A 20,034-nucleotide genomic window follows, 5' to 3' on the forward strand; every position below is an offset into this window, starting at 1 on the left:
TTAGTATCTTTTCAAAGTTGAAAAATATTTACCTGCAACGATGTACACTTTCGTACTTACTCCCCCACCCCCCCCCCCCAAATTGGTACATTACAAATTAGTCTGGAAAAAAATCCATCCAAAAAAATGGTAAAAATTCGAGGAAAAAATCTACTACGATTACGTAATATTTCCTTCCATTTCCCCCCCCCCCCCTCTCCTCCTCAAGGTCTCGAAGTTCATCTCACTTTTTCAATATTCGAACGATAATTCAAAAATAATACGTACTCGTATTTTCGCCTCCGACCTACGATAAGGCGAACGACCTTGTAAAAAATTTGCACCAAATAAACGACGAACCGCAAAACGAATTTTGATTAGACGAGAGTAGGGTGGAGGGCGTCCCGAAATCGAAATCAGGTTAAATTGATGGCGTAAATACTCCGTTATGTGGCGCGTCGCTGCTCAACACCTTGCCCATAATGGCTTTAAAAAAAAATCCTCAATATGTAGAAAAAATTATACCTACCACAGATAGTGGGAGGCAAGCTGTCCATATATATATAAAAGATGTGAAAGTGAAATATTTTTTAATAGTATAAACAGAACGGTACTGTCCGAGTGAACCGGATCAATACAGTGGTGAATAAGTGTTAAGACGTTTGATAACATAACTGGACCAAACGCGGTATACGGTGGAGGCATTCTACCTGTTTTCGCTGCATTTAGATACGTTTTCACCTTTTTCTCGTATATTAATTTTAAGCCGGTAGCTCAGAGACGTATTAATCGAAGTGTTTATTTTAAATAATACTTTTTTACTGTGTGTCAGTTTCGCGTAGTTACGAGTTTTTCGTACGTCGCCCACCGTTGATTTCATAAGCCTCGGATTCGATATGAGGACTTTGATATTGGTAAGCCGGTCTATTTACGTACATATTTATTTTAGCCTAATATTCAGCTTGATTTATGTTTATTGCTTTTTCTCGTATTGATTCGATGGTTATTTAGAACTCGAAGCTATTATGGTAATAGGCATTTGCAAATATATATCTACATTTTTTGCACATTAAAAGTTACACTCGTATGGTATGATGGTATGAAGTACCAGTTTCGGCCTTTAATGAAAAAAAGAACAGTTTTCGTTCCGCTTAAAGGATCTTTGAATTTGCATTTTGCATGCGTCAATGGTACCTATATTGTACGTCATATGTATGTACCTATACCTACATTTTTAACCTCAGGGAGCATATGCATATAGAGAATGATCTCGAATAGAATGTTTTTTTTCCTCTCATGGCGAAACACGTGAGATAATTTCCAATTTTCGATTATAGAATCATTCCTTCCTCCGTTTTCTTTGAACTAAATATGGGTACAGTATGATGTATGTATGTTTTTTTGAAGTTCAAAAAAAACCTATGAATTTTAAGTCTTTGTATCCGTGAACGACTCTGAATTCGAAAGAAAAATTCAAACTAGACTGTTTATAATAAGCTTTCAAATACCTACTTTTTAAGTACTGAAAAGAATGCAGCGTATAGAGAAATTATTCGCTAAAAAAGTTTCACAAGAAATAGGTGAAATTCTGAAGAGAGGAGGATAGTCATACTATCACATCGAATTCATACTCAGATATCGAAATGAAATTTGACCACGCAGATGCAGATTGGTAATTCAAGAGCTCTTGACGTTTGTACATTTAAATCACCCCACATTAAAATTTCAGAAATCATGTTATTAAAATGAAAAAAAGTAACACACAGATATTTGAACTTATTATAGGTACTTGATCAGATTAACGAATTTTCAAGCTCATCGTAGAAACGAAGACATTTCGTTCGAAATATACTTAATCAAAATTTATTTCACTGAAATCATCAAAAGGATCAAATTTCATACATCTTGAGATCCAATTGAAGAAATTTTCAAAATTTAAGACCCCTTCATTACAAACTATGCGTACAAAAAATCTATAAAATAAATTTTTCAGTCAATGAGGATCTCCCTCCTCCATTCTTGCAGAATCCTCGAGGTTTTGTGACTTTTGTGAACTTCTGAATTTAGCAAAGAAAATGTGTCAAATTTGAGTTAATTTTAAAAGTACTCGGATTTTTTTTAATGATAAAAAAGAACATTAAATTGTCATTTAGATTTTGTTTTTGTTTGGAAATTTGAGAGGCAGACATGAAATAAAAAGTTGTGAAATGGCATCAAAATATCAAGTCAAGGATTTCATACCCAGGGTTGGACCTTATACCACCCACACAGGGTTCAAAATCAAAATTCTTCAAAAATACACAATTTTTTCATTTTTTTGGAGAGTAATCGGCAGCGTTGATACTATAGAAAGGCAAAATAAAACCTAAAAATTCCACCACTTTCAGTTTCCAACATATCCAGTGAAGCTACAATAAAGATAATACGAAAAAGGTTGGAGGGGGGGGGGTTCAGTCCAAGATCTAAAGCAAGATGAGAACTGATGTCCAAATTTTTAAAATTGAATTTGTTTTCTCGATTTTTTTGATTTTTTGATTTTTTTGAATTTCGCATCTTTCGGATTCAAGTCATTTGATTAGGAAGGAAAGGGAGGGAGGGGCGGGGTGGCGATGGTATTGCCGTTGCGTAGCCAATTTTTCCAAGGAGGGTCAATACCAGATTTTTGGGCATGAAAAATTGGAATTTGAAGTAATTTATTGAAAACTTATCATTATAATGAATGATTATTTCATGAAAGCGAAGGCAAAATTATTGCTCGAGCGAAAATTTTTCAAGAAAAGTGGTTCAAAAAATGAATTGACACATTTTTTTTTTAAATACCTTCCGCGAGGGAAATTCAATTGATTGCCCTGGAATATGATGAAATTATTAAAGAAACATTACTTTTAATTGTATGTATTCAAGTAATTTAATTACCTACGAGCAATTTTCTCAACTTATTTATTTATTTATTTTTTTTATTTTTACAAATTTTTGATTTGAGCTTTGGTGAAATTTTATTTGTAAAGTTTTTTTCATTTCACCAACCGGTGGACAATCAGAAGATTTTCAACGTGATTTTATACTTTTTTCCACTATTTACTCTCGATCTTCTGAAAAAAATCGTAGCTTATTGCTGTCGAAGTAATGTAAGCGGGAAGTGATGGAATTTCAGAGTACCAATACTGAAAAACCACAGCATTTTATAATTTCAATTGCAAATGGGGTGAGGCTGCATTTTTTTCAACTTTCAAGGTTTTTGAGGAAGACTGCGAATGTAGTTTTTAAAATAGGATTCCCCACATTACATACCCTTCACTTCCATCAATTTTGAAAATTGATCAATTTTTTGTCCATTTTTCAACTGACTAATAAACTGAATAAACTGAAAGGGATGATAAATTCAAAAAAAAAGAACAAAAACAAAATTATGAGAAAAAGTGCTTTAAATTCAGAATTCTTCTAGGGATGAAAAAATTAGTTAATAATGGTTAACAACCACTAAATAATTCGTGTACAAAGGTTTTTCAGCTCTTTACATCGTGTCCAAATTATTTATGAATGTATACGTATTGACTAAAAAACTATTTTACAAGCAACAAAAAAAAAAAAAAAAAAAAAGAAGAAATCTAACCACGAGAAACAAAAGTATTTCAAACTGGCGACCTTGGACCTTGGCGTTGTTTTTAAAATTTTGTATAACTATACGATCTCCTGCTGTAAAATCTGCGTGGCTTTTTCTTTCGAAATACCAAATTTATTAATGAAGTTTTCAAAACAGAAAATTCAATTTTCCAATTTGGAATTCTCCTTTAGTTTCTTAACAGTGTTTCTATATTATTCTAGGAGCATTTTTTTCCATTCAATTACGCCTTGTCGCACTTTCACAACGCTTCAAATTTCACTACTTCACTTTCCGAGGTTATTTTTCGATCGGTCATCGTCTTTTAATAGTTTAAATGATTAAAATGATGCACTTACGAGCGTATCTGTCTGTATTTCTATTTACTATATCACCTCGAGGGCATATTTATACGCGCCATCCGAGAAGTCTACAAACTACAATTCTACGCGCCGCGCTGTGCGCTTAGGTAGTCATTCGATAATTTAAAATTATTAGCTTTGATTTTCTCAGCACTCGGCAACTTGTTCCATTTCTAAATGTAAATGGTTTATACAGTCGGGACAGTCGCACGTCTGTATAACAATTCGAAGAAAAGTTGGTCTTTTCCGAAGAGTTTCTCGAGAAATTATTACTAGTTTTGTAAATAGGTATGCACACACTAGAATCATAAAATAATTAAACGCAAACCCGACAATAATTATTTTTACTGGGATAAATTATCTTCAAGAGTTTATACTGAGATAAAGACAGGTGCATATATAATTTCACAACATAGAATTAGATTATATTGTCGATGTCGGTTGCAAGTCGACATCGATCTACTTTTTTGTTTTTATAAATTACCTACCCTACCTATATGTACTCATTATCTCATTAACAATCGAATTTTACGCATATCAATTTATTATATCACAAAGTATACTCGAGTCGAATTAAAAAATTATTTATCACAATTGGCATTACTCCAGAGAATAAAACTCTCTTCGTATTAGTACCTAGCTACCTACCTAGTACCTATTTGATTAGGCGATAATTAAGACAGCGCGGTAGGTTTTTCAACACCTTGTCTAATCGATTACACGATGTAATCGTGCTACTGTTACTGTATAATATTTATGTGCTTCTTCTGGTGCGCCAGACCGCAGACTTGTTGACTTTGAATAAGTAGATGGCAAATAGATGCATTTCCTTTATACGATTCGACTACTGCACTTTATTACTTTATTTACGAAAGTGAACATAAAAAATCACGAGTTCGAGAACCGGAATCTGCTGCGCTTGTTTTGTTGATAAGTCATGGAAAAATTAATCGATGTGATTTTTTTGAATAAGATTTTTTAACGCTCATAAGTCATATTTATTCTTAGGATGATTAAATGTATTATTATAAGCACGGGGCGAGGGGGTATCGAACTCTTTCTAGACGAAAATTTTGATAAAAAGCATGCAAAAATAAAATTACGTGGGGGAAAAAAAAGAAAATTTCCACCGCTCATCATAATACATCTCCTTCCTCATTTCCTCGTGTATGAAAAAAGACCAGTATTAATCGAATATAAAGTTGAATATGAACATCCAAAAACAAAAAAGAATACTTCAAGAGAGTAAATTCGGATCGGTGTTCGGTGGCAGTTTCTTAGCTCCACTTTCGCTTCCTTCTCTCACAAGTAGAGAAAAGAGACACAAAAAAAATCAAAAAGTACACACTTTCAATTAAAATTGCGTTTTCCCAATTTGTTGCCCTTTTGGCTTCACTCAGACAGGACTTCTATCGTCTCTCAAGTTTTTTCAAGCTACCTAGTACCTACCAATGATAGGTCTAGGCACATCCATCAAAAAAATATTGCTACACTTAATCATTGAATTTTAAAATAAATATTCACAACAGAAAACTTTCAACGATTCAATTTTTAAAACCGTAGCATTTCATCGTTTAAACCAACTTTTTAAAATTTTATTCTAGCTCCGTTCATTAAAAAAAATGATAATTTTTTCAATTTTGAAAAATCTCCAGAACCAGGATCTTATCTGAAGAGTAATCACCAAGCTTTGAATTTTCTTCCGCCATGTCACTCCCTACCCCACTCAGTACTCTATACGGAAAAATGAAGAAAAATAATTGTTCAATTTTGAAAATTCAAGAGAAGATACTTAACTGAATTTGATTTGACGATCGTTAAACCTCGAACACTACTTCTCCCCTCACTTTTTCAAACAATACCTTGTGTCAATTTTTTACATTGGAAATTTACCAACTCAAGACTAGCAATGTTGGATTTCATCCGATGAACGATAAACACTAAATCGTGAACTACTCCCCCTCCCTTCATTCTTCTGAAAAGTAAAAAATGATGATTTTGAAAATTTTGAAAATTTTTACCCTGACCAACACGATTGGGCTTAGTCTGATAATTACTATAAAATCTCAACCCACTTTCTTCCCTCCTTTACTGAAAGGCGAAATATCAAAATTCGTAATGTTGAAAATTCATATAGAGATACCTAACTGTTCGTCATCTAAATCTCAATTATGACTTCTTCAAATTATGTCAGACCAGTCAGACTTCTGAAAACTTGGAAAAAATTAAAAAAAATTGTTGATATAGGTACCTATTGTCAGGGCAAATTCTATTTGAGACTTCTCTTATGTCTGACTTTCAAGAATTTCACGATAAATTCATGACATTTTTCAATAAGTTGAAAAAATGACCAATTTCTTATATTTTAATATTATGTCAGAATTTCTGTTCTTTTGTCCGACTTTTAAGAACTTTTTGAGAAAAAAATAAAGTTGACCTACGTAAAACGCAGACATTTTGCCAGACTTTTGAAAACTTAGAAAAATTTGAAATTAATTCTTTAAATATTAGTATAAAGCAAAGAACTTATCCAATTATCCATGATTTTAAATTTTCTCTGCAGAGGACTTTATTCCCATTTTTTGAAAGCTTTTCAGCCAGAATTTCAATTTTCTTAATTATGATTCGTGTTCAGCAGGTCACATGACCCTAAGTACCACACTTTGCACGATCATTTCGGTCATATTAAAGTGCCATAAAGTTTATAAGAAATTGTAATTTTCACGATCCGCCAATCTTCAAGCGCTTGGCAAAAGTGGTATTTACATTTTTAATCCAAGGGGCCAGGGATGTTCAAAAACTCAAATCGCAATTTTTGAGTGGGCTGACTGAAGGATTGCACATGTTTTACTATCCGAAAATGGGGAAAACGACGATTTTTTTAAGAATGACTTCACTTTGGGCTTCTGGTTCATCCTCCTGAACTGCTATAAGAGGCTCAAAATTTTTCTTGGTAGTTTCCCACACAAAGTAAACTTTTCCAGCAATTTTTGTCCAAATACAGGAAATGTTTTTTTTTTCACTTCACCTTAACGTATAATACTCGTATGTAGGATGTCCTCCTTTCTGAAGAAATGATTTTCCCTGACTTTTCCCAGTTTTACAGGCCAATTTTTCTAAGTTACTAGATATTTCCGAAATCAACTACACCTACTCGAAATACAAGAGGGTGCATTTTTATATGAATATTTACAGCGTATTGAGTAACCGCTCTACAAACACTCAACAAATTGATGATATTTAATTACAAAACGAGTTCAAAGCATCAACCCGGTTGTAAAAAAATTTTCTCAATTCTTTTTTTCCAAAATAATAATACGTAGGTACGAAAATTTACTGAAAGCTGCTGGCTGCCCCTTCAAAAGCCAAAAAAGGCTTTCAAATTTAAAATTAGCAGAACGTTTCAGGAACCATAATCCTATACTAGAAAAAATTAAAATATTAATTCGTATTAGCATTCTACAATTTTTGACGCAGATACGTAATATTTCTTAATCGTCGATATCACCATCACTTTTTTAAAATGATAAATGGTTTTAGATTTTCAAAAAAAAAAAAATCTATTCACAGCGTCTAGTATGCTATACGACGAGCCATCCATTAATTAAACCACTAATTAAAATATATGCCTATACAAAACGTTAGCAACAGTAACAACTATAGGGGCCATACTAGACATACTATAGTACGCAGACAGCGCGTAAAACCGCCACCAGGAACGAAACTTCATCTACGTATACGTAAACAAAAGATAAAAACGCCCCGAAAATTTGTTATTTACTCAGTTGATATTTTCATTTTGAAAAATAACTTGGCCAAATTCCAACATTCTGCACATTTACAATGCATTTGGAAAAAAAAAACTTGAAACATTATTTATGGGCACCGCAAAAGTGGCGCGCTGCCGCGCCGAAGTACATCTAAATTCGAACATTTTTCTTTGAGAAAATTTCGCATTAAACCCACGTACGTACCACGTATATAACTTTTCCCATCGAAACTAAAATCCCAAATCTTTTTAAAAGACCATCTAAATATAAGTATACGGGGTACTGTTGCGTCGGTTGTCGACAACAGAGACCAAAATACTCGTAATATCGTCACGAAATTCGTCCTTAGCGATACTGCTGCGATAAAATGCAATCCCATTTACGGATCCGATGTAAAAATTGTATTCAACTTGGGTAACAATACACCGATTCGAACAAATGTAGCCGAATTAGAAAATAATTAGTTTAATCTACAGGTGTTTATGTACCCAGTACCCAGTTTGGTTTTTTCCAACATTTCATCATAATCCATCGGAAAGCGAAATTTTTGACACGTAGAAAGTTGAGAGATACTTATCAACGTTTTTACTCTCGGATAAGACAAAATTACCGCCGCACCGTCTGCCCCATCCTACGTGCTTAATACACAAAGTAATGATAAATGTTTCCATTTTGTAGAATACAACAACGAAATTCGCATAGAATACGTAGCTTCTTTTTTTGGAGCACTTCCATCGTCTTAATTTCTCAACTATCGGAATAACGAAGCGTTTACGCTCGCGAGTCACGAGACCCTTTTCTAAAAATGCTTTTACAGTTGAGTAACTTTTTTCAAGAATTTCACCATCATATACACGCGCTGCGTTGTGATAAACTGAACATAAGCTTCCACCATAAAAACTTATCATCGCGGAAATAAAATGCGAAAAAAAAAAATTATAAATAAAAACTTTCTCCGCGATTAATTTTAATCAAAAAGCATCGAGTTCTCATAAAAACCCGTGTGTTTTATTTTTTGCAATTACGTGGGTGGGCAGGTTACGTTGGAACGATTAAAATATTTCAAAGTGGCACAATCGTATTGCAAAATAGCAATGGAGCATACTGACTATATTGAACGTATAGAGATATTAGATGGAAATTCTTGTTCTTTTTTCTCTCGATGACTTATTCGAATCTCGATCAAGCAGTAATTAAACAATAACAAAAACGAATATTCAATAGTTTTGGAAACCAGTTCGTAGGAGGAAAAAACGTTATCGAAAGGAATGTCTCTGTATTACGAAATCTCATAGTATTTCTAGGGCAGATGAGAGCATTATACGAGTACCTACTGCTACGTCCCCATAAATTGATTATGATAATCAGATTTTTTTAGCATTAAAAATGCCAAAACGAATCACGACTTACTTATTGGCAAAACTTGATTAACTTCTTCGTTATGGACTATGTTTCACCCAGTTTGACACTAATTAGTCACCTGGTTTAATTGCTCGACGAGATTTAGTAATAGGTAGGTCTAGGTATCATGGCAAGCATAAGGAAGAAGATTCTCATTAAATGTAGAATCAGGTTTGCGGGTGGATTAAAGTATTTTTTTTACTAGCTACTGGGTTACCAGGTAAATGTGCTGACCAGAGAATTTAGATTCAAAACAACTTATTACAAGTAGAACGCGTGCTTTTGATTTTTCTTTAAAATTTTGTTTTTTTCTTACCTTCGAATGTGTAGATAGAAAATGAAATTTTCAGGCAGGTTCCTTCTTTTTTGTTTGAACAGTACGGTTTCCTTGTTGATACATAGATGCAGATATATGCTTGATGACATTATTCTTCCACGCAAATTATAACAATTGTAAAATTTTCCATCAATTAAAACGACGATTTCTCTTCGCAATGTTTAATCTGCAAAAAGAAACGAACTTGTAGAGTAAAGAGTAATCATAACAAAGATGAACGATCGATAACGTTTTAAAATTAATGTCTTAACTGGTAGGTAATATTGACGAGGAGGAAAACAGATCCTGTACGAATAATTTTATCGTTTGCTTTCTCAGCATACTTTTGAGTTGGCAGGAGTCGATTTCAGAAAATAAGTTCAAAAGAAATACCTAAGAAAAATTAAGAGCACGATGAAATTTTTATCTGTTGAAATGTCGAAAAGTAGTGACAATGCTTAAAATTTTGGTCCTAATCAATAATGTACTGTTCTCCTGAAAATTCTCTCCACTTAATACGACTCATAAGTCAGATTAAAAAAATGTTCAAAATTAAATCTAATTTTTTAAACACCCTTTACAAAAATTATTGGAACCTAATTTTAGGGAAATAAAATGGACCACGAAGAAAATTTTAGCGCCGAAAGATTCACATGTACTCCGCTGTCATAGTTGTCCAGTTATAAATCCAGAGATTTTCATCCGCTATTTTTTAAAAATTATCAAATTTTGAAATTTTAAAAATTTTAAAAATCCGATTTAAAATGTTTATCAGAACAAGCAATGAAAATAAATTTAAATTATGACCAATAGTCCTGCTCTCATTTAGCTTTCTCTATAAAGCATGCTAAACAACCGGAAGTTTTTGCTCTGTGTATTATTTCTACCCATGAGGCTTGGTCAAATTTTTATCAGTCAGCGTTTTTTTATTCGGTCTGAACGATCCTGAGCACAGCAGATAGGTGTGTCAATTCAATTATATTTTCTATTAAATCTTAGAATCTTTTCTTTCAAATTTTGATTTCAAATATTTCAAAATTTTGAAAATTTTATTTTCAAATTCTGAGAATTTTAGTAAAATTTAAACACATTAAAGCTTTAAAACAAATTTTCAAATCATTTTTGTTGCTTATTTTTTGAAAATGCTGAAATTCGATTTTAAAATGTACATTTTGAAAATACAGCTTTAAAATGATGTAGGAAAGTAGGACACTCAGAACCTCAGAAGAACATGATTGGATCTGATCAGATCTGATTAGAATCGGACATTCAATGGATCCAATTTGACTTGAACAGATCTGACCAGACCTGAATCAATCCCATCTTGATCAAACTAGATCAGATGAAATTAGACCCAGATATTCCTCCATTTCTGGAAGAAAAAAGAAACAAATTTTTGAAAACGACATAGGTAACACGAAAGACTCATCTGATTTAATATCGTCTGCTGGGCCCAAATGCAACCACGTTTGAGTCATTCTGGAGCCCCAAGGAGTTTCGAAATTTCCTCTATGAATTTTAAATTTCTGTGAAAAAGGCCAATAATGTGAATCAGAAGTCTTGCACTTATAATTACGAAGCATCATCTATGAAACTGAAGGATAAAAATTAAACTAGAATTTCTATTTAAATTTTAAGAAATTCAGAATTTCAAAAATTCTAAATTTTTCATTTCTAAAAATTTTAAACTTTGCACTTTCAATTTCAAATACAGATTATGAGCTCTCTTTAGTCTTTTCCTTCGACAACCCTCAGCACACCCTGTATATCTAACTCATAATGATGAATCACTCAAGTACCTACCTACTAGGTACCTAATTCACTTTCACTGATTTGTAATTCAATAAAAAACATTTGTTTTGCTTGAAAAACATAAACAAACATTTCAACCAATTCGCGTCTACTTTCTGGGTAAATAATAGGATCTTATTAAATAATCAATTAAAAAAATAAAAATCCTTTTTCCATAATTTCGAACGAATTTTACAAAGATTCGAAATTTTGCTTCCATTTGACGAGAGTTCGACACATGAAATGAACACAGTCGATCTGCGGAGCAAAACAAAACATTTCAGCATCAAACCATGAAACTCTCACCGGACATTGTATGTTAATCAGATAATTATCGTAATTAAATTAAAATCAAATAATTTAAATTCCAGAGTAAGCAAGCTTCGTACTTTTACATAATTTAGAAAAATTGCCTAAATAATTTACACTTGTATTTTCCCTTTTCATGAAACGCTTCGGATTAATGTAAATTCTTATATTCAAGCATAACGCAATAAGCTTACCAACTTAGGTAGTAGGTACCTTACCTAGGTATTCAACGAATTAGAATTTTTTTTCATTATATGCACGACGCACCTGTTACATTATGAGCATAAGTTATGACCATCGATACACGAATATGATATGAATATTTAATTATTTTCTTTTTAGCTTTCTTCTGGTTTATCTTGTAAGAGAGATTACGAGTTAGCTAATTAAGTAATGTGTAACACCACCCGCAACATAATCCGGGCGATATGAATAATAAGTACCTAATAACGAAATCTTAAGACGATGTCTCAGAGTTTTAGATACCTACTTATTCCAATGCGAGTGTAATTCTAGTGAAAAATAAAATTAATCGGGAAATTTATGCAATATTAACGAGAATTTAAGTAAATTTAAGCATACTGACTCGGGTTTTATATTTCAATATGCATGCATTTTGAAAATGACGTTTTTTAAACTCGTAGGTACCTCAAAAGTTGTTGTTTTTTTAATATTATACGGTACAACAATTGTTTACGAAGTTTATTCGACAATTCAGCATAAGACGAGAAGCGATGGGACGAGGAAAGCTGACTTATTAAAAAGTCATTAATTTTGTATACTTATTCATAGGTAGTTTAGTTTAACTTTTGCGAACGACATTGTTGTTTTTGTTTTTATTTATAAAATCCCGTCGCCGTTGGTCGAATAAAACTACGTAAAAATACTCGATAAACGAGAAAAGCGCCTCGAGCCGCTTCGGGGTAATAAAAAGTTAAAAACAACAATTTTTTTCGCTTGATAATGCAACGAACACTTCATAAAGACGGACGTGTTCTTCCAAACGAAAAATCAAAATGAAAATTTCCAATAGTCCCGAGACGTACTCATAAAAATGATTGACTAACCGCGAAGAATTGTTTCTTACAGGTGGTAAGCTCGCTGGGAGTAGCCTTTGGCCGGCCCGAATTACCAGTCGGAGGATTCAACGGAGGCGGTAACGGCGGTGGAATTCAATTGGACAGTTACGCAGCTCCGATCGGAAACGGAAACACAGGATCTTTTATTACCGGAGGCGGCGGAGGTCCAGCTCCTCAATATGGACCACCAGCTCAACCAGCTCAACCACCGGTGATCCATAAGCACGTGTATGTGCACGTGCCACCCCCAGAGCCAACGTATTACGCTCCAAAAAGACCTCAAGCTCCACCGCCACCACCTCAGAAACATTACAAAATCGTATTCATTAAAGCACCGACGCCACCGCCACCACAAGTGCCAGATATTCCAAATCTGCCACCGCCTCCCGAACAGAAAACTTTGATTTACGTATTAGTCAAGAAACCAGATGAAGCTCCAGAAATCACGATACCGACGCCAGCACCTACTCAGCCATCTAAACCAGAAGTATACTTTATTCGATACAAGACTCAGGTAAGATATTCGAATATTTTTCATTCTTTCAGTAGCTAGAATCTGAACTCGACGAAAGTGACAGTAGCTATAGCTGCTAGCTACCTGTCTACGGACAGGCAAAGATCGCGCTCAGACCTTAAAATGTAGCCCGCGTGACGGAAGGTTATTAACGTCTTGAGAAACGGTTAATCGCCGAGACAATTAACTCGGCTTGTTTATCCCGCGCCTTACTATACTAACAAATGGCGAAAAAAAAAGGTAGATAAATTTAATGAGGAAGCGGATGAGTAAAGAAACATGATTGTCGCTATTCCCAGCGTCATGTCGATGTCCATGTCGTCGTTTGTACTTCTACAGTAGCTACCTAGCAACTACAAGTGACGCAACCGTCGTCCCTATTCATATCTTTACGACTCCACAGCGTGAGTGCGCACCTTTCTTTTCTCACTTCCAAAACACGATGATCGAATTTTCAGCCGTGTAACGTTTTTTTATCATTACCAATGTACGTACTCGTATTTCAGCACACGATTTACAGATACACTCACCAGCTTTGTCTCCTCTTTATAATGACATTTTTATAAAATTATCGTGTGTAATTCCAGCAGCTAAGAGTGCTCGCGTGCAATTGATAAAACATCGATATGCATCTGAACTTTCTTTCATTCCTCACGAACTGAGCCATTTCTCGATGAATTATGCGCAAGTTCTGGTGCTCTTCATCTTCGAGTGCAAATAATACGAGTACCTACATCTGTAACAATGATCAACGGTGTGAGATTATTTTTTGTCCAACTTTCAACATTACTTACATTTTCTCTGAGTTCATCAGATTAGGTGTGTAACACTGACATTATCTAAGACTTTGAAAAAAGGAATACCAAAATAAAAAATGGTTCAAGAACGGAATCGTGATGACTTTCATCACTGCTATCCTCAAATTACGACTTTGTTCGTTTCAAATAACCTAACGAAAAATGGTTATTATTCGTTTCGTTAGTTTTCATTTGCTTCTGGAAAAGCAATACCTGAGAATAAGTATGTGATTCGAGCAAGCAAAGAGTGAAAAAAATGACCCAAAAACCAAAAAAAGAGAATCGCATCAAAAATTAATAAGAACGGTTTCTGGACATTTCTTCAAATATATTTTCCCAAAAATGGAAAACTTCAGAATTTTTCCCAATAACTAATTTTCCGAATCCTTTATTCCAAATGCACAAAGGTGGGCAAAAGCTCAGGTTTTTTTTGCCAAAATTGAAGAAAAGATTTGGTTTTTTTTGTTCAATTTCTCAGAAGATCTTTTTTTTTACCGAAATTTCAGAAAAATCTTACATTTTTTCAAGAAAAATCTATTAGTTATAGAATTATCAAAATGCCTGATTATTTTTTTTATCAAAATTGCCGAAAAAAAGTCTTAGTTTTTTGCCAAAATTGCAGATTAAAAAAAATATATATTTTCCAGAAAGTAATGTTTTTTTGTCGTAAAAAATCCACTTCCTGAGTATACTTTTGGGATTGAAATTTTCTGTGGTCAACTTTCAACTCAAAATGAAAGTTTCTGCTGATTTTGATCAAAATTCGCCGACTTTTGTTTCGCCATCCACCCCAATATTTTTCCCATATTTTTATTCTTCAACAATCCGAAAACTAATTCTATCTAGCTTCAATCGAACATAATTTCATCATTCTTATATTCTTATCAATTTTTTAGAAATTTTGTTGAACTAGCCCGGGGGCAGGTAAAACCAACATAAATGACCAATGAGCTAAAATGCAATCATGAATCAGATCGGATTGGATTTGAGCTGGCTCCCATGAGTGAATATCCCTGAAAATATTTCTTACGACGAAAATGCTCCAAGAATTGGCACATCATTCGTAATTCGAACTTGTGCATATATGTGCATAGCCAAATGGGAAAAAAACAAATATTTTTCGTATGAGCAGAGCATCTTTAATCAGATTTGCTCAAATAAGGGCCAGTTTCCCCATATCATCAGATCTGCTCAGAACTGCAGTTGATTTTTCTTAGGGTAAATTCAGGATTAAAATAGGTGACGAGTTATGGAGAATTTGCAAAAAAAAAAAACTGTTCCAAATTCCGAACAAGCAGAACAAGCTCTACGAAAAAGTAGCCAAATTTTACTTCTCGCACAAAACGATCACAGCAACTTCACTTTACATTTTAATCATAACATTAAATTCCTCATCGCTACCAAACGTTCCGCATACGTATGTATGTAATAAAATAGATAGCTAGGTACGTCTTAAACCTGTATAAATTTCACGCTAAGAAATACCTACCTACCTATTTTTCAACAACGATGAATTTATAAGAGTTTATGCGCGATTGTGATTTGTGAACCAATTACATCGACCTTGTAAGGTCGTTCGAAAACATATCTATGCTACACGGTCACGCGATCATTTCAAGTTCAAAATCATCATACTAACATAAAAGATCATTGTACTCTAGAATCAAAATACCCACCACGAGCTAACCTTTCTTTCTCGTTGATTTTCCAGAAACAAGAAGGTTACCCGAACTCGATAAGTTCCGAATACGGTCCACCATCGGGAGGATCAGCACCTTCAGCGCCGGCTGATTCGTACGGAGCACCAGCGCCATCGCCTTCATTCTCGCCAAGCGGATCATCGGGCTCTTATTAAAATTCAAAACTCTTCGCCTCCTCTTTGTAAAAGACTGTCCTACGAAAACATTTCCAAAATCATGAATCGAGATACGCCGCAAGGTCGACACGTAATGTAAATTCGAGTCTTATAAAAAGAGAGGAGTACCAAAGAGATACTCTTAAACCAAAGTTGCCATATGTGTATTTTGCTGGTACGTTTCGAGTCGAATTATGAAATCGCACGAATTAGGTTGAAAATCGATCGTCATTTTTCAAGTAAACTCTACCAAAAAAAAATTCTTATTACAAACCAGTTTCGCTCGAATGCGCACACTGAATATTAAGTTCATTAGAGCATGCACTTGTTGGGTTTTTTAATGACGATGCGCGCTTGCAGATGAATAGAAAATAATCCCATCCGTGTTGCAACATATACGTATCCTTGCTATACTATATTCACAATACCCTGAAAATATAAAAGAAATGTTACGTTATAAGCATTTAGAAATCAATTTTTACTAATTTACTGTACAGTGTGTAATTATAATTAATTTTTATCATTTGTAAGTGTCTACATTTTATAAGTATTTTTTTTTCAATTTTTTTGTTTGATGAGATTCTTTTTTGTAATTTTTTTTTCTTTTTTAATATAGAGTGATATATTTTTTACGAAATTGTACCAATTTTTATTATTTATATAAAATGGAGCAAGTTACCACATTTAAACCAGGAAATATTACTTCAGAAATGACACAATAATCGCATCAATTAATTAGGTATTCAATTTGCGAATTCTGCAGTAGGTATATTCCCTTTGAACGAGAAAAAATAATAATAGAAATATTCAAATTAAATTTTCTTACCAGTAAAATGACCGATTTATAATGTCCATTTGTATTTACATAATAATAAAGGTAATTCGTTACTTACATCATCGTTGGCCGATGTTCTCAGTATCATTGATACACTTATTCTAGGTCAGTTCATTTTATTCATTCTTTACTTCGTCGGTGCTCCGCTTTTGAGTAATCGTTGTATAATTTCGTACTATATATTTCGTATATTAGAGGTATACATCCGTCTATAAAATCCATTAACTCTTAAATGAGTATTCGAGCTTAATATGCCATTCTTTCCATTTGGAATTACACAATTTCATCGCAAGCACCTATAAAAAAAAAAAAGCAGAAGAGAACATGAGTAAAAGATGCCATTTAGAATATTTCATCGCAAATGTTCGCTTTTTTCAGAAATTTTCACACGTTTTGCCCTTCCCTGCCTCCCTGGTATAGTAGATATATAAATTCATATAACAATGAAAACATAAAACGAACCGCAGAGAAAGTGAAACCGTGTCATCCGACAGCGTTAATACTCTAATTGTATTCTAATCGTTGAAAATCCAAAACATATATCTTTTATACTCCAATTATAATAATTAATACAGCCTACTCTTGACTTATAATTTCAAACCAGTTTTGTAGATACCTATTTGAACTTGGCTTTTCTAATTTGTCATTAGTTGGATGTGGTTTTTATTTTTCATAAATCCAAATAGATGAAATGTAAAAAAAATAAGCATCGCCGTTGATAATCTACTCATTAAATTGACTCGGTGCTGACAAGACGCACATCACCGTGTAACAATGCCATCGTATAGTACACAGAGTGTACCTAGCTAAGCTAAGTTGTGTAATCGGTCGCGGCTAGACCATCTTATAGCACTGTATACATGATGCTAAATCGCGCCTCGTATTTTACGATCTACAATAGATACGCTTTAAAAAATAAATAAAGATACGGCTATAATGCTCTTAATGCGGAACAAGAAACACACAGATTAATCGCGCCGGAAAGTCTCAGGAAGGGCAACATGCTGAAATATTCACTTTCACCTAATTCGACGAAATAGCTTTAACGTCATCTGCTCAAAACATTTTCTTACTGCGAGGATTTTTTAATTAAAAATCACCTATTTTCATCGAGCACCGGGACCGGCCGGTCCGTTCCGTTGTTTGTTTATGCGACAAATACATCGAATACTACACGAGTAGAGGTATACGAGGTACAATATAACCATAATAATAATAATTCCGTTTTCTGGATAATTTTCATACTAAACTAAAGGTTAGGTCGATTACATGATATTCAACGAGGCACGTAATTTAACGATGAAATTTAAACGTGCCAATTTTCATTTTCATCTTTTTTTTTAAAAAAAAAAAGGTATACCTTGTTGCTGAGTAAACGCTAAGATACGCGTGAGAAATTTTTATTCATTAATTTTACTCGTATACAACGACCAAGTGGTCGGTGGAAATGTAAAATTTTGAAAAAACATCACTACTGATCTCATTTCTCATTTCTGAAGTTGGTTTTCGGAATTTTTTAATTTAAAAAAATACCATTGGTTTGTAAAACACAAGGTACATACTAAATATTATAACGAAAAATAAATAAAACCGCCGGAAAACTTTTCCACGATGAAAAACTCGACAATGTGAATCGCCTGGGGTGACTCCAGTTGGCAGTTTCATTAATAATTTCACATACGTTTGTGAAAACGTGGTACTTTCTTCGTATTATTAAGTATAGGTAGAATAGGTAAGTTGGAAGGGGATGAGGTTAACCTCACACCTCAATTTCATGAAAGTCGGATTGAGTCAACCTCGCTCCCTTAAGTAAAGTTAGGTTTGGTTGCCAGGACGGGCAGAGGAGAGGATGTAATGTGCATCTGTACAGTGTACACCTCTGCTCGGAACCGGTCTATTACAACCACTTTTCTGATTTCATTTAAAAAATAAAATACAATATTAATGAAAAACGATCAGGTATAATCACACGAATGAAATCACCCAATGATAACAACCTCGACGACAGCCGATAGTAATTTTCGAATTGACTAATTAACTCGCATAACTGATTCGCGATTGTGATTCTTTCTCTTTTACAACAAGTCAAAACACTCATCATCCAGAATCAACCCAGATAAAATGCTGGTAAGTCGAATTGTCCATCATGTCTTCATGCAGTGCAATCAAGAGGTGAGTAATTTAGTACCTAGAAGAAAAAACATTCATTGAATTTTCTCAGCTTCAAACCAAACATAGATATAGAAAAATTGTCTTCAATGAAGCTTAAAATGCGTACAAAGGCTATACATATGTATCATTTTATACCTCGTCAACCTTTTCAGAATTTGAACCCCATTACGAGGGCTTGGAGGCGTCGAAGGGGTCGGATAAGAAAAAATATATTATCGTGTTCAGCTCGTTCAAAAACATGACACATTGGAGGTATTTATGTATTCACATGACTTCTATTTTTCTCAAATTTTGCCCTGGATAAAGGTTAGAGAGGGGGAGACGAGATCCCTCAATAAATGTGCTCATTTTGAAAATACAATACATTGAAGTTGAACTTACATTAGAAAAGAATTTCTTTAGGCGGTCGCTTCTGAAAAGAACGGGGTCATGATTTTTGGAAAGACTAGGTCTGAACCTCTCATAACCAAAATTTCAGCTGCCCAAATTGATTTTCCACGAATCCCTCAAAATCCAAAATTGACCACTTCCGGGGCCATTTATGCTTTTTAAAAAAATATAGGTATCAATTCAGTAAAAATGATGGAAATTATTCAGTCTTGGAAAAAATGCCAACTCATCTAAACAGAATTTCGCCATTTCAAGTCCTTCTAGAGTCTTCAGCACGATTTTGAGTTCCTACAGAGCTTTTAAATTTCTCTAGAAGGTACGTAAATTACATTGGGCTATTAAAAAAGAGTTGTGGTTTAGGTATTCCCGATCTGTTTAACGAGTTTATCTACATTTTAGCCAATTTCCATGCCCATACTGCTTTTTTTTTTACGAACATATTTTAAGGAAAAAAATTTAATAAATCAAGGAAAACGCCCGCAGTGCTTGCTAGAAGTTTGCTAAACTCGCTACAGAGGTTGATAATAAGCCACAAAACTCGATTTCTAGCTGACCAAATTAATTCATGCGTTTTCTGGAGAAATTGAAAATCGTGCTGGAGACTTCAGAATGGCTCAAAATGGTGAAATTCGGATTTGGGGGATTATTTTTATGGAAGGTACAGTACTTACAGCCATTTGTAAAAATTTTAAAAAATTTCTCCAGAAACAGAAAATTTTTTATATTTTGAAATTTTCTTCTCAAATATGCTGGTCAAACAAAGACTCGAAGTGTCCGCCAGGAAATCGACCAAAATGTGGAAAAACTCCGTAAACCGGTCCAGAATAAGTCACGCCACTCAAATAAATTTCCACGCATTTTGA

The 20,034-nt window shown here is 33.8% G+C and overlaps 1 protein-coding gene across 1 annotated transcript; it reads left to right on the forward strand.

Annotated features, from left to right (window-relative positions):
- The first annotated feature begins 553 nt into the window (after window positions 1-553).
- On the forward strand, window positions 554-16,666 carry LOC135846437 (arp2/3 complex-activating protein rickA-like). The gene is made up of 3 exons (XM_065365531.1): window positions 554-893; window positions 12,619-13,122; window positions 15,631-16,666. Exons 1-3 carry the CDS (start codon window positions 876-878, stop codon window positions 15,772-15,774), a joined length of 666 nt encoding a protein of 221 aa, XP_065221603.1. The 5' UTR covers window positions 554-875; the 3' UTR covers window positions 15,775-16,666.
- The last annotated feature ends 3,368 nt before the right edge of the window (window positions 16,667-20,034 follow it).

This window comes from Planococcus citri, chromosome 5, assembly GCF_950023065.1.
Source record: "Planococcus citri chromosome 5, ihPlaCitr1.1, whole genome shotgun sequence".
NCBI classification, from domain to species: Eukaryota; Metazoa; Arthropoda; class Insecta; order Hemiptera; family Pseudococcidae; genus Planococcus; species Planococcus citri.

Bases quoted from the DNA above. Each gene is read 5' to 3' on its own strand.
- LOC135846437 (XM_065365531.1), top strand. The intron at 13,123-15,630 runs GTAAGATATTCG...TTGATTTTCCAG, and splicing joins TTATTCGATACAAGACTCAG to AAACAAGAAGGTTACCCGAA.